At 38.6% G+C, this 15,855-nt stretch overlaps 1 protein-coding gene across 2 annotated transcripts in view; it reads left to right on the forward strand.

Moving 5' to 3' along the window:
- The window catches only part of unm_sa1614 (un-named sa1614), a 117,213-nt gene that overhangs the window by 43,775 nt on the left and 57,583 nt on the right, over positions 1–15,855 (forward strand). For both annotated transcript variants that reach the window (XM_052031150.1, XM_052031151.1), the window contains exons 3-6: positions 1,608–1,753; positions 10,393–10,464; positions 12,788–12,837; positions 15,187–15,316. In XM_052031150.1, coding sequence (XP_051887110.1) covers positions 1,608–1,753; positions 10,393–10,464; positions 12,788–12,837; positions 15,187–15,316 — 398 coding nt within the window. The remainder of the gene's footprint in view (positions 1–1,607; positions 1,754–10,392; positions 10,465–12,787; positions 12,838–15,186; positions 15,317–15,855) is intronic.

Genomic DNA, 15,855 nt, shown 5'->3' on the forward strand with positions numbered 1-15,855 from the left:
TAGTTTGATGGTATGAGACAGAGGGTGTTTTTCAGATTGGAGGCCTGCGTTCAGGGATTAGTGCTGGGTCTACTGTTGTTTGCTATTTATATTTATGTAGACTTTTTTTCCTGGAGCGTAGGAGACTGAGGGGATGACCTTATAGAGGTTTATAAAATCATGAGGAGCATAGATAAGGTGAATAGCCAAAGTGTTTTCCCCACGGTAGGGAAGTACAGAACTAGAGGGTATGGGTTTAAAGTGAGAAGCGAAAGGTTTAAAAGGGACCCGAGGGACAACTTTTTCCACACAGAGGGTGGTGAGTGTATGGAACAAACTGCCAGAGGAAGTGGTAGAGGCGGGTACAATTATGACATTTAAAAGGGATTTGGACAGTTACATGAGTGGGAAAAGTTTAGAGGGATATGGGCCAAACACAGACAAGTGGGGCTAGCTCAGTTAGGCAACTTGGTCAGCATGGACGAGTTGGGCTGAAGGGCCTGTTTCCATGCTCTATGACTCCTTGAATATTTCTAATGTAAACTGCCATCAAGTTTGTGTCAAAAAATAATCAAAGCTACACTGAGCATAATAGCTCTTATAGTCTTAATGCTGCTGCATTTAAAATGGTAAACATGTCAAAGTAATTGAGGATTTCTGTGACTTGTCCTGAATTTTTGTAGCTATCCCAACAATAAAATTGATATTGCTGATTCCATCGCTGGGCTTTCCTACAGTGAGTTTTAGTATTTGAAACTGAATTATGAAGGCATGTTTTCTTTTAACTGCCTGCAGCCATTAAAGCAATTTTAGAACTTCAGAGCTCAATTAAAAAGGAATGCACTTTGAAGTCTCTTTGTTTATTTTGTCAGTTTTTTCTCACATCTGTTTTCATGAGAGTTGCTGAAAATAACACATATTCAAATCATCTGTATCATTAGAAATTAGTTGATTTTGTAATGATGCATGGGGCTCAAAATTACTTAGTATAAGAGTGCTGCTTTGCATATTTGTAATTTTTAAAGAAGGTAATCAAATTGGATTTCATATCTTCTATGAATTACAGAAAGTTTACACCACATTAAATCTCTGCTGTTAACTACAAGATCTTGTAATGGTGACTTGCATTATATTAGCACCAAACATCTGTTGAAAACACAAAGTAATGTATCACCACAGATGCCACTGTTTTTTGTGGACTGATTAACAAATATAAAGTGCGCTTTAATTGTTTTTGGAAACTCTTCATCTTGATTCTGAGTTCAAAAGTAAAATCTTCAGCTTATCCATTATTCTTGTTTATTTTAATATATTCTTGTATTTCTCCCCCACCTCATACTAGAGAAAGGAATATCGTTCTGTGTTTTGAAGAAATGGTGGATGATTCTTGTGAATGATCAGTTCTGGTAACTGGAGCTCAAGTCTTTTTTCCCCATTGTAGGTTGATCAGAGCTCAGTTGCATACCAGAGAATAAATGCTTTGAGTTTCTTTTTACATCCATGGAAATTAATGCAGGATAAGCAAAGAAACTTGGCAACATTAGACTAGACTATTATAGTAATAAGCAACATATATATGTGCAAATGTTTTTTCTAGAAAATAACTTCTATTCTATTTACATTTGCAGAAGATATATCCCTTCAGGAAACATTCATTAATGAGCTGGAAAAACTTGTAGCTAATTTCCAGAGTAATGAAGAGTTAGTCCTGGCTGAAGCTTTCAGTAAATTTGCGGAGTACTCCAGAGAGCTGCTGACGCCAATGAGAAACCTGGTAAGGCCAGCAGTAGATGTGCAAAAATAACTCTGAAGAAGTCATCAAGCCCACAATTAAGCAAATGCAATTCAATTTAGAGGATTTGTTTTGTGTTGCATTTCTTGAATAAGTTTGTTTTCAGAAGCTTATTTATATAGCACCATACTTGTGTCTGCTTGGAATGTGTAGAACAGAACACTATTCTCACATGAGATTTACAGAAATGGAGTTTTCACAGAGCCCGCTAAGTTTTTTCTCTATTGTGGACATGATTTGCAATTTACTTAGTGCACAATTTTGCATTTGTTTGCAAAAACCTGGTAATAACGTTTTCAGATAATGATGATGATTATGTCCAGTTAATTGGTTTTCGTTGCATAAATTTAAACTGATAATAAAATGAAGCATTTTAACAAAATATTTAGGATAGGAAAGATTTGCAGGGATATGAGCCAAATGCGGGCAAATGGTACTAGCTTAGGTGGTCAGCATGGACCAGTTAGGCCAAAGGGCCTGTTTCCATGATATATAACTCTATAAAAATTGAATGAAATTCAAATTTTTAAGAGAAAATTTAAAAACTAAAATCAAATAAAAACTGTATTGCAATATAAAAGAGTACGAAAACCACCAATGTATGAAAAGCTTGAGCATGTAGGTATTAGGAAAGAGGAGGTGCTGAAACTTTTGGAAAGCATCAAGTTGGATAAGTCGCCAGGACCGGATGAGATGTACCTCAGGCTGCTGTGGGAGGCAAGGGAAGAGATTGCGGAGCCTCTGACGATGATCTTTGCATCGTTGATGGAGATGGGAGAGGTTCCCTTATTCAAGCAAGGGAGTAGGGATAGCTCAGGGAATTATAGACCGGTGAGTCTCACCTCAGTGGTTGGTAAGCTAATAGAGAAGATCCTGAGAGGTAGGATTTATGAACATTTGGAGAGGTATAATATGATTAGGAATAGTCAGCATGGCTTTGTCAAGGGCAGGTCCTACCTTATGAGCCTGATTGAATTTTTTGAGGATGTGGCTAAACACATCACTGAAGGGAGAGCAGTATATGTAGTGTATATGGATTTCAGTAAGGCGTTTGATAAGGTACCCCATGCAAGGCTTATTGAGAAAGTAAGGAGGCATGGGATCCAAGGGGGCATTGCAGTGTGGATCCAGAACTGGCTGGCCCACAGAAAGTAAAGAGTGGTTGTTGAAGGGTCATATTCTGCGTGGAGGTTGGTGACCAGTGGTGTACCTCAGGGATCTGTACTGGAACCCTTGCTCTTTGTGATATTTGTAAATGACCTGGATGAGGAAGTGGAGGGATGGGTTAGTAAGTTTGTGGATGACACAAAGGTTGGGGGTGTTGTGGGTAGTTTGGAGGGCTGTTAGAGGGACATAGATAGGATGTAAAATTGGGCTGAGAAGTGGCAGATGCAGTTCAACCCAGATAAGTGTGAAGTGGTTCATTTTGGTAGGTCAAATATGATGGCAGAATATAGTCTTAATGGTGGGACTCTTGGCAGTGTGGAGGATCAGAGGGATCTTGGGGTCCGAGTCCATAGGACGCTCAAAGCGGCTGCGCAGGTTGACTCTGTGGTTAAGAAGGCATATGGTGTATTGTCCTTCATCAATTGTGGAATTGAATTTAGGAGCCAAGAGGTATTGTTGCAGCTATATAGGTCCCCGGTCAGACCCCACTTGGAGTATTGTGCTCAGTTCTGGTCGCCTCACTACAGGAAGGATGTGGAAGCCCTAGAAATGGTGCAGAGGAGATTTACAAGGATGCTGCCTGGAATGCAGGGCATGCCTTATGAAAGCAGGTTGAGGGAACTCGGCCTTTTCTCCTTGGAGCGATGGAGGATGGGGGGGACCTGATAGAGGTATATAGGATGATGAGAGGTATTGATCAGGTAGATAGTCAGAGGCTTTTCCCCAGGGCTGAAATGGTGGCCACAAGAGGACATAGGTTTAAGGTGCTGGGGAGTAGGTATAGAGGAAATGTCAGGGATAAGTTTTTTACTCAGAAAGTGGTGAGTGCATGGAATGGGCTGCCGACAACGGTGGTGGAGGCGGATACGATAGGGTCTTTTAAGAGACTGTTGGATAGGTACATGGAGCTGAGAAAAATAGAGGGCTATGGGTAAGCCTAGTAATTTCTAGGGCAGGGACACATTCGGCACAGCTTTGTGGGCCGAAGGGCCTGAATTGTGCTGTAGTTTTTCTATGTTCTATGTTCTATTCAAATTTAACAGGAAGTGACTTTGACCTGAGCATGAGCTATGTGCATCAAATTTGACAATTTGACAGTGGTATAGAATGGTCAGAGAGACAGCTGTAGCTAGTGATACGGCTGATAGGCTGTGCAAACTGCTTGTAATTCTGTAGTTCAACCTACGTAGTGACTAATGTACCTACTTCCATTTGAATTTATCGTTAATAAGAACTAAAATAAAGTTGAGCGCTCAACAGTTTAGGTAAATCTATAGATAAAGCTAAAGTTAAAACTGGAAACTAAATAGCACTGGTTCAGACTTAAGATCAATTATGCTCAAAATGACCCATTATGACCAACCTACTGTTGTCATCTGAAATAGCCTATAAATCTATTTTGCACCGTGACAGCGTATCGTACCATAAGAAGTACTATAATCCAAATATAAAGCTTAGTTCACCTTTGAATTGTAGCAGTTTTTGGGGAATATTTTAAAGCATTCGTCTAGACTGTCAGATTGGCATCAATTTAACTAATTATGCCTGCAACTATTGAAAAGAAATGAATATAATGTTGGAAGAGACATGAGACTGCAGATGCTGGAATTTGGAGCAACAAACAATCTGCGAGTGGGTCATCAATGATATAGGATTTCGACCCGAAACGTCGACAATTTCTTTCCACCCACAAATGTTGCATGATCCACTGAGTTCTTCCAGCATTTTTTTGCTCCATAATGTTGGAAGACTTGGGCTTTGTTCAGTGTATTTAGTCAGCTTTAGCTCACCAGTTTTAGAGAAAAGTAAATTCTTAAAGGGGAGAAGGAAGATTTTATTATCGTTCTAATTTATGATTTTGATGCTTGTAAGCCATTTTGAATTAATAATTTTGCAAGTACGAATTCAAAAATTTTTAAAAAGGTTTTCAGTACTTCAAAAATTATTATAATGATGATTCATCAAGGCATTGTCCACCAACATTGTATATCATATAAAGTTGCCGGTCCTATGCAGTTGGTCCTTTTGACTGCCCAGTGGCAATTGTGATGTAGTTTTTGCTCATTATGGTAGTAAATCAGAAATGATCTGTCGAAGTATCAGATTACCACTCCACTGTGGAAGAACGGTGCATAATGCCAATTGAAAAAGCATGAATAATCATGGGATAGAGTCAGCTGAAGTGCAGGTCTAAACCTCCAATAGAACCCAAAGTAAAACAAAATTACCTTTTATGATTACTGTGTGCTTTTTTGGTTGGATTTTTTTTATTGGAGACATAATTTAACTCTATTTGATAGCCTATATTTCACTACACTCATCAGAAAATAAGAAAAGTCATTTGTAAAACAAATGGACTTAAAAACATTTTTCTAGATTCTCTTTATTTGTAAGTTTAATGGTTTGTTTTGCAAAACGGAGTTTGGGTTTATATCCCTTCCTTTAACACCAGTAAAAACTGATGCCTTATACTGATAGCAGAATTTCAGATCCATTTTTTGGTATGTCTGTAGTTCCACTGTCAGGATTATGGGGTGGCCTTGGCAATTAAAGTACAGAAAGATAGTGCTGTTGTGGGAACTTTATATCTTTATGTCTTTGACTTTCCTTGTCAGCCATGAGGCAACCATGGCTGACAAGGGAAGTCAAAGACAGCATGAAAGCAAAAGAGAGGGCATACAATATTGCAAAAATTAGTGGGAAGCTAGAGGATTGGGAAGCTTTTAAAAACCAACAGAAGGCAACTAAAAAAAAACAAGGGGAGAAAAGATGAAATATGAAGGTAAGCTAGCCAATAATTTAAAAGAGGATACCAAAAGATTTTTCAGATATATAAAGAGTAAAAGAGGCAAGAGTGGACATTGCACCACTAAAAAGTGATGCTGGAGAGATAGTAATGGGGAACAAAGAAATGGACGAACTGAATAAGTATTTTGTGTCAGTCTTCACTGTGGAAGACACCAGCAATGTGCCAGAAATTCAAGAGAGTCAGGCAGAAGTGAGTGTAGTCGCTATAAATAAGAAGAAGGTGCTTGGGAAACTGAAAGGTCTGAAGGCAGATAAGTCACCTGGAACAGATGGACTACACCCCAGGGTTCTGAAAGAGGTAGCTGAAGAGATTGCCGGGCATTAGTAGTAATCTTTCAAGAATCACCAGATTCAGGAATGGTTCGGGAGAACTGGAAAATCACAAATGTCATTCCACTCTTTAAGAAGGGAGGGAGGCAAAAGACATGAAATTATAGGCCAGTTAGCCTGACTTCAGTGGTTATTAAGGTGCTAGAGTCCATTATTAAGGATGAGGTTTTGGGGTACTTGGAAGCATGATAAAATAGGTTCCCTTCAGGGGAAATCTTGCCTGACAAATCTGTTGGAATTCTTTGAGGATAGACAAAGAAGAGTCAATGGATGTTGTTCACTCGGATTTTCAGAAGGCCTTTGACAAGGTGCTGCACGTGAGGCTGCTAAACAAAATAGGAGCCCATGGTATTACAGGAAAAGTACTAGCATGGGTAGAAGATTGGCTGACTGGCAGAAGGCAAAGAGTGGGAATAAAGGGGGTCCTTCTTGTTGGCTGCTGGTGAGTAGTGGTGTTCTGCAGGGGTCAGTGTTGGGTCTGCTACTTTTCATGTTATATGTTGATGATCTGGATGACGGAATTGAGGGCTCTGTGGCCAGGTTTGTGAATGATACAAAGATAAGTGGAGGGGTAGGTAGTGTTGAGGAAGCAGGGAGTCTGCAGAAGGACTTGGACAGGTTGGGAAAATGGGCAAAGAAGTGGCAGATGGAGTACAGCGTAGGGAAGTGTACGGTCATGCACTTTGGTAGAAGGAGTAAAGGCATGGACTATTTTCTAACTGGGGAGTGAATTCAGAAATCAGAGGTGCAAAGGGACATGGGAGTCCCTAGTGCAGGATTCCCTAAAGGTTAACTTGCAGGTTGAGTCGGTAGCAAGGAAGGCAAATACAATGTTAGCATTCATCTCAAGAGGACTAGAATATAAAAGCAAGGATGTGATGCTGAGGCTTTATAAGGTGTTGGTCAGACCACATTTGGAGTATTGTGAGCAGTTTTAGGCCCCATATCTAAGGAAGGATGTGCTGGCATCGGAGAGGGTCCAGAGGAGATTTACAAGAATGATCCCGGAAATGGAAAGGTTAACGTGTGAGGAGCTTTTGATGGTTCTGGGCCTGTACTCACTGGAGTTTAGAAGGATGAGGGGGATTTCATTGAAACCTACCGAATATTGAAAGGCCTGGATAGAGTGGACGTGAAGAGAATGTTTCTAGTAGTGGGAAAGTCTAGGACCAGATGGCACAGCCTCAGAATAGAAGGATGTCCATTTAGAATAGAGATGAGGAGGAATTTCTTCAGCCAAAGGGTGGTGAATCTGTGGAATTCATTGCCACAGACGGCTGTGGAGGCCAAGTCATTGGGTATATTTAAAACGGAGGTTGATAGGTTCTTGACTAGTAAGGGTGTTAAAGGTTACGGGGAGAAGGCAGGAGAATGGGGTTGAGAGGGAAAAGTAAATCAGCCATGATTGAATGGTGGAGCAGACTCAATGAGTCAAATGGCCTAATTCTGCTCCTATATCTTATAGTCTTAAGGTCTATATCAGAAAACAGAAAATCTGCGATATCAACAGTGCTTTGAAATTTAAAAGTCAAACAATTTATAGAACTGAGCATGCATTTTTATATATGGATAGTGTCAGAGCAGGGAGTGAATGTTATTTAGTAATAAAAATCTTTTTGCATAATATATTTAAAAGGAGATCATCCCTTTCAGTACTGTCACAGGGGAAAGTGGTCCTTGCAATCACTTGGGAGAGAAGAGGTTAGAGGGGGCCCCTGTAGGCCCCAAGCGAAAGCCAGCAGATTCCCTTAAATAACAGAAAGCAGGCCTTATAAGCTTTGGGAAATCCTGCTTCTGAACAAATGGCCCACTCTGTCTAGGAACTATACATGCATGGTCCAAAATCGTGGAAATGATAACACCTGAATGTCACTATGTATTTCTGGTCTGTTCCATGCATTAGTGCATCGGTGCCCAGGGTCCTAGAAGAATAGTCACAACCTTTATAAAAATCAAAGCAAGTCTCTGATTTTCCGTTATGGTCTTTTTTATTATAAGTGTATAGTGTAGCACACATGAACATTGTATTACACAATTAAAATTCAAGGCTATTAAGTTTTCCTGAATTCTCATATCCTTCTTCATAATGAGTCTCGAATTCATCCACGGTAAAAAGGCGATATGTTTGTTGTGGTTGAATTAAAATATTCCAACATTTAAACCAGCCCCTATAGTTAGAGATTTAATAAAAAGATAATAGAATAAAATATTTAAAATAGCTTAGTTGAAGGAACAAGATGTTAATGGCAATTATGCTTTCAGTTTGTGAGGGCAGAGGAACATAATTGAAGTGAGAATTCACAGCTGGTGGACAAATTTGGGATGTGGGAGGAATGGAGAATAGAGCAATGTTTCTGGCTTCATACTTTGACAGTGGAGGTTTAAAGCTATGATATCACCTTTTCCATTGTAAGGAGATGTCACACCTTAAAGCTGTCTACTATATTGCTTTCGCCCTGCCAAAAAATGGTTTAAAGCTGTACGCCCCATAACACACAAACAATGTTTGCACTATTATTGGTCAACCAAAAATATTCATTGTTCTTAACCAAGGTAGGAACATTAGCTATTTGTGCATAACATTGTGATATAGTGATTAAGTAACTGGATGATGATATAAGTTTGAATTCCACCATAGATGCTGGAGATTTTTAATTCAAGTAATTAAGTATATCTGGAATTTAAAAAAGGATGGTCTCAATAGCAATAACCTTAAAATTGCTGGATTATCATTAAAAAAACATCTGGTTCTCTCTAATGCCAAACAGGAAAGTAAATCTGGATCAGCAAACAATCTGCTGGAGGAACCCAGCGAGTCTACCAACATCCGTGGGAAGAAAGGAATTGTCGACATTTTGGGTCGAAACCCTGCGAAACTTCGACAAATCCTTTCCTCCCATAGATGTTGGTAGACCCACTGGGTTCCTCCAGCAGATTGTGTGTTGCTCCAGATTCCAGCTTCTGCAGTCTCTTGTGTCTCCAGCGAAGGAAATGTACTGTCCTTGCTCAATGTGGCCTTTGCGATTCCTGACAACCAATGAGGGTAACTGCCATATACCTCCTCAGTTTGATTAGGGATGGACAGTAAATGGCATTCTTATCCCATGAATGAAAATATATCATTTATCTTGCACATTCATTGATGCGTAACTGATAATTTACACAGTCCTGACCATGGTAAAAGACCTTTAGTCTGATCCTTTTTCTCAGGTGTGATTCTGTTGAGGTTGATTTGTACAATTGTTAATATGTCCACGACCTAAATACTGTATGTAACACAGGAATATTTTATAAATACTATTTCAAGTGAAATGGTACTTTGAAAACTTCATATATTGCAATATGTGTTTATTTAGTTGATGAACAGGATTTCACAATTCTACCAGTTACTCTGTTCACAACTCTAATTCATTGATGTCTAAATTGATTAGAAGTCTCTTTTTTTATATTTTTAACTTGTTCCAGAACTTGGCGAGGCCTGCTTTTAATTCTAATTTCCTTATGACTAGCCAGAAACATTGCTAAGAAAATAACTAATTCTTTGAGTAACTCCCCCGTGGAAGTCATTTAAAATGCTTGCCTTAGATCAGTTTATCATCATTGAAATCTGTACCATGACTCATTTAAGAAGAATATGAAAAAGAACTACTTTATGTCAAAAATAGAAACTTAAGATTAAGAATCAGTGTCCCACCTTGCTTCAACATTCAATTACAGCATGACTAATCTGTAGCATTATTATATGACTATGTTCCATATCCTTTGGTAACTCTATCTAAAAAAATCTGGAATCTTCATTGGTTTGAATGAACCACAGATTTTATTTCAAATAACATATCATAGATCACCTTTCATGATTAATCTTTTCTGAAACTGCTATTTTCTATTGTTTAAAAGGCACCTGTTACTTTTTACAATTCAAAGAAATAAAAAGCAGTAAATCTTTGTGAGGTTTAGCAGTGAGGGTTGGCAGATAATTGATTACAAAAGGCATTATCATGTCCAGTCTTGTCCTAACCTGACATCCAAATGAGCACACTTGCAGCACTGGCTGTTGAACATCATTGAGGAGCAGCCTTCCTCACTGATTCTCCCATTTAGATGACATACGCTACTCAAATTATTGCTGGCTGAAGATTAAAGCTGGGCCCTGTTTTGTTCACCTACTTGCTAAACTCATTGGTCCTTTAGACAAGAAAATTATTCGCCATTACATTCACATTACTTAATTTTACACATGCCATCTATGTTTTCCCTTTCATACCACATTATCATTCAGTTCTTTCACAATCCTGACTGTAATTTTTCTCCTTCAGTTGCAGAGTGTGAACCATATTGTATTTTTCCTGAACTCTCTGCTGAGAGGAGAACTGAAAGGAGTCAAAGGGGTAAGGATGTATTGACTATGATTTTACAAAAATTATTTGACATTGGTATTAGAATAATTAATGATGAATAAATCCTTTGATTTTTATGCTTTTTTGGAAGATCAGATGAAGCTCATTATTTATGTAAATACCATCTAATTTAAAACAAAAACTAATTGCAGAACCGAGCCACATAAGCCATTATGTCCTGAGCTTGATTCCAAGCTTACTCTGAGGTAACTAAGTTAAGTGAGGTACTCCTGAAGAGCATCTAGAGAAAAGTGCCATTAAAAATATTACTAATTAATTTTTGCTGGTTACTGCAAAATGACACCTGTGCAAAATGTACCAAGAAGTATTATCTCTTGAAATCAACATGGGCTTTTGGCATTGGTAAAGATAAGATGGAGCTACAGTTGAGATATTTTAGCATTGATTGTAACTAACCTTGGTGATGAATAAAATGTAGAATTTTGAAATTCAGCTCAAGAATGAACAAGAAACTAAGTTTGTGAAAAGTTTGATTCGTTATTTGACAGGTAATATCGATCACGAATTTGAAGCATTTGGCAAGAACAGTTTTTGCTACTGTCGGTAAACATGGGAACTTACTACATACCCATGAATAATGCTTAAAATAATAATGTTCATATCATATTCCGAAGCACAAAGAATCATGTCCCGCTAATTTGAATAGATATCCACTGGTCATACGTGTTAAACCATGGTTCAATGGTAATACCCGCACCTTAGAAGAATGTGAGTTTAGCCCTATTCCAGAAACTTGAACACAAGTTATCTAGACTGAAACCCTGGTTCAGTACTACATTGTCAGAAATGTCTGCTTTGCAATAGCTGGTATATTTAGCCCATGTGTGCTCTTTCATTTGTACATAAAGGACTCCATTGCTCACATTAAAGGCGAAGGGAACCATCATCAGTGTCTTGGCAAATACTTAAACTTAAAGTCACAATGTTAAAAACAGATTGTCAGGTCATTATTGTGTATCTGTGGTGCTATAAAAGAAGATGCCTTTTATGGCGTTACAGAGGCACAGCACGGAAAGAGTCCCTTTGGCCCACCGAGTCCATGTCGACCATCAGCCACCCATTTACACTATTCCTACATTAATCCCTTTGTTTCATTCTCCCCACATTCTCATCAACTCCCCCCAGATTCTGTCATTCACCTACACACCAGGGACAATTACAGTGGCTAATTAACCTACCAACCCACATATTTTTGGGATGTGGTAAGAAACCAGAGTACCCAGAGGAAACCCATGCAGTCACAGGGTGAACATGCATCTTTCTTTCTACCCCCAAACCAGTTTGCCATCCAGGCTGACAATGGCTTCAATTCTGAGCAACCCTCTGTATCAGTCTCTTGTTAACCGGATATATTAACCACATGAGGGTCAGTCTGTGGAAGTGAATCAAAGTGGTGGAAGACTTTGGACTACCTAGCTGTGTCAAACACTATGAGGATGTTGAAGAAAAATGGCTCACCATTGGTATAATCATGAAAGATCTTGATGGTTGCATTGATTGGAGCATCCTTAAAGAGTTTGACAGGTTGGAAGGTTTAAAAAAACCTGGACTAGATGGTTTAAAAAAACTTTCAGGGGAATGGAATGGCAACATAATGCATCAAGGAGGGCAGATAAGGAAAGTAAATGCTGAGTATTTGGCATAAGAACTACTCTGAATGGAAGCTGGATGAATACTGAGAAAGATCTTATAAAGATAAGGTAAAGATTTTGTTGTTAAATAGAAACAATTATTGCAAATCTGTTTCGTGGAGATCTGCAAAGATTAAGATTAGTAAAGAAAGAGCAGTCAAGTCTAATTTCTTATTTTTTATTGAGCCTAATTTATTCACAGATTTTGGAGTGCATGAAATATTCTTATATAACCCCAGAGAAGACAGGATATACAGCTACAGTAAAAAAAAACAGAAAATGCAGGAAACATTCAGCAGGTCGGGTGGCATTAGAGCATTGAAGAGTCTTCAAACTGAAACATTAACTCTTTTTCTCTTTCCACAGGTGCTGCCTGACCCGTTGCATGTTTTCAGTATTTTCTATTTATATTTCAGATTTCCATCATCTGCAGTTTTATTTTCATCTGCGGTTGCAGGCATGATTGGGTCACAGAATGTGTTGGCCAAAAAAGAGCATGCAATGTACATTGTAATGTGGCTTCTTAGCAGTTGAACTTGCAACATGAAATACTGTATACTAACCCCAAGCACTGCAGCTAATACATTTCCAATTACACTATTAATCCGTATAACACAGAGTCCTAGTTACTGATTCTTTTTACTTTTTATATTTTGTTGCAGGATTTAAAGAAACCCTTTGAAAAAGCTTGGAAAGATTATGAAGGCAAATTGTGAGTTTAAAAAATCTCATTTGATACACTATAAGTGTAGTAGTGTATTTTCTTTTTTCTTCCTGTTTGCTTTGTGATAGCTACTACCAAAGATCATAGCATCTCACAGCACAAGCTTTATAGTCTATTCTGCCCGTAGTGTCTCTTTGAAAGAGCTACCCAATTAGTCTCACTCACCTTTTTTCATATAGCTGCATAAATTTGTTTTTCTTATTATATTTCCAGTTATGCTTTGAAGTTGCTATTGAACCTACTTCCACCACAATTTGAGGCAATGTATTGGAGATGACTTCTTTAAAAGAAATCATTAACTAACTAAACAATAATGACATTTAGATAAACTTTGCCTTGAATTCAATTTTGGAGAATTCTGCTGCTAATCTGCTGAACTTGCCTGATCTCCAACCTACCGCCGCCCATTCTGTCTGTTCCTCCTTCCCTGACACTCTCCTCCCCTGCAGAAACCAATGAGCAATGCATATTAACTGAAGATTTTTAAGGAATTCTTTCCCCTTATTATGAGTAAAAAAGACTTGGATTTATGTTCATGTCTAGACTTTCCAATATGAAAGCGTAATTTATCCATTTGCATAAATCTGACCGATTGTGTTATTAGCAGGATTTCTGTATAATGTTGTTGGCAATGCATTTCAAACTGGATTGTGCAGTGGTATTGAGGGTTTATGTATCATATCAGAAATATATGACTCAAAATTGAAAGCTGCTTGTTTAGGTATGTTAAAAAAAATCAGTTTGTGGTAGGCCAACATTAAGTTTGAGGGGCTGACCCAGTTAATTCAGTAGTGCATGAAGCCTGAGCCACCTTGCAGTACTGAATAAATCTTACAGTGTACAGATTAAGTCAGCATGTTCATGGGCAAGCTGGGGAAGACAGTATCAGTCATATGCACCAAGGTACAGTGAAAACCTTTGTTTTGCATGCCATCCATACAGATCATTTCCTCACATCAGTACACTGAGATAGCACAAGGGAAAAACAATAACAATGCAGAATAAAGTGTTACAGTTACAGAGAAAGTGTAGTGCAGGGAGACAATAAGATGCAAGGCCAAATACAAGATAGATTGTGAGGACTCACTAAGTTCTTCCAGCAGTTTGTTTTTTGCTCCAGATTCAAGCATCTGCAGTCTCTTGTGTTTTCACAAGTGGGTTTCTCAGTTCTGGGCTTCTCAACTCTGCTTAGGAAGACCCCATCTAAATCACACAGCTGCAGAGCAAGCAATATTATGAAAACCTGTCTGAATTGTCAGTGCCTAGCAACCAGCAACTTAGATCAACTTGACCTAATTTCTCAGAGTAATACCATTACATTTGAAACAACATTATTATGTTTCCATCCCACGCAGAAAAATGCTCATCTGTAAAAGTTTGACTCACGACAGGAAGTGCCTGGATGAATTTCTATAGATTCTACCTGGAAAATAATGTAGTCATATTGTACTTTGTCAACATCTATTTTCAAACTTATAGTGCTGCAGAAATGGGGGCTATATGCTGGAATTTCCAGGCACAAAACTGAATGCAGTAATCTAGGTGCAGTCTCACAAAGCCCTACAATTACTTGTTACTGGCTAATTACATCTGATTAGTCTAGTTTCAATGATCAGTAAAATGGTGGAAGGTTTTATCGACAGTGCCAAGAGACACTTTCTTGTCAACAAACTCCTCAACTGTGCTCATTTTAGATCTCAGTAGGACTATTCAGACTCCTCATCACGGCCTTGATCCAAATGTGGACAAAAGAACTGAATTCCAGAAATGTGGGAGCAACTGCCCTTGACATCAAGGCAGGATTTGATGGGAGTCCATACGAAATCACTTCAGTGGTTGGAGTCATACCTTGCATGGATGATTGTTAATCATCTCAGCTCCAGAACATTGCTGCAGAAGCTCATGGGGCAGTGTCCCAGGCCCAATCACCTTCAGCTGCTTCATCAATGACTTTCCATCCATCATAAGTTGAAAACTGAGGATGTTCATTGATTGCACAATGTTCAATTCCATTCACAGCTCCTGAACAAATGAAGCTGTCCATGACTGCATGCAGCTAAACCTAGACATTAAAAGAAATCAGCCTGATCAATGGCACCCCCTCCAACACCCTAAACATTCATTCCCTTTATCGTCACACAGCAGATGCAGTGTGTGCCATCAGTAAAATGCACTAAAGTTAATCACTGAAACTATTCTGTCAGCACCTTCTAAACCCTTGACCTCCACCACCAAGATGGTCAAGAACTAAAGTCTCATGGGACTACCACCACTTGTGAGTGAACTTTTAAAAAGAAGATAAGTTTGGCATTTGAATGCATTCTTTTTTCTTGACAGTACTAAAATTGAAAAAGAAAAAAGAGAACTTGCAAAGCAGTATGGAATGGTACGAATTGAGGTGACTGGAGGTGAAATAGCAGAGGAAATGGAAAAAGAACGGAGGATGTTTCAGCTACAGATGTGTGAGGTTAGTTAGAATTTCTGGTGCAGCTGCTTTCCATAATCCTTCTTCAGGTACTTTGTTAATAAATTTTAGAAAAAGGTTGTTGATTTATCATGTCAATGATTACCTCTTGATGCATTTGTAATCATCAAGGTAAAGGACTCCGTTTTGGGAAATTGAACAATCTGACAGTTTTTCCCCGCTAGTGTTCATCAAGTATTCTTGGGTCTGCCATACCATTGGGCAAGCAAAAGGCTTTTTATTGCCTCTGCTCTAATATTGCAGTTGTCAATCCATCCATCACTAAGGACCCTCATCATCTGGGGCATGCGCTCTTCTCATTACTACCATCGGGGAGGAGGTACAGGAGACCGAAATCAACGATCTAGGAACAGCTTCTTTCTTCCCCTGCCATCAGATTTCTGAACCGATGAACACTACTTTGTTATCCTGTTTTTTTTTCACATTATTTACTTATTTTTAAATTTATAGTAATTTTATATCTTTGCGCTTTACTGCTGCCACAAACAACAAATTTCACGACATACAAGTTAGTGGTAATA

The sequence above is a fragment of the Pristis pectinata genome, chromosome 16, assembly GCF_009764475.1.
Source record: "Pristis pectinata isolate sPriPec2 chromosome 16, sPriPec2.1.pri, whole genome shotgun sequence".
Taxonomy (NCBI): Eukaryota; Metazoa; Chordata; class Chondrichthyes; order Rhinopristiformes; family Pristidae; genus Pristis; species Pristis pectinata.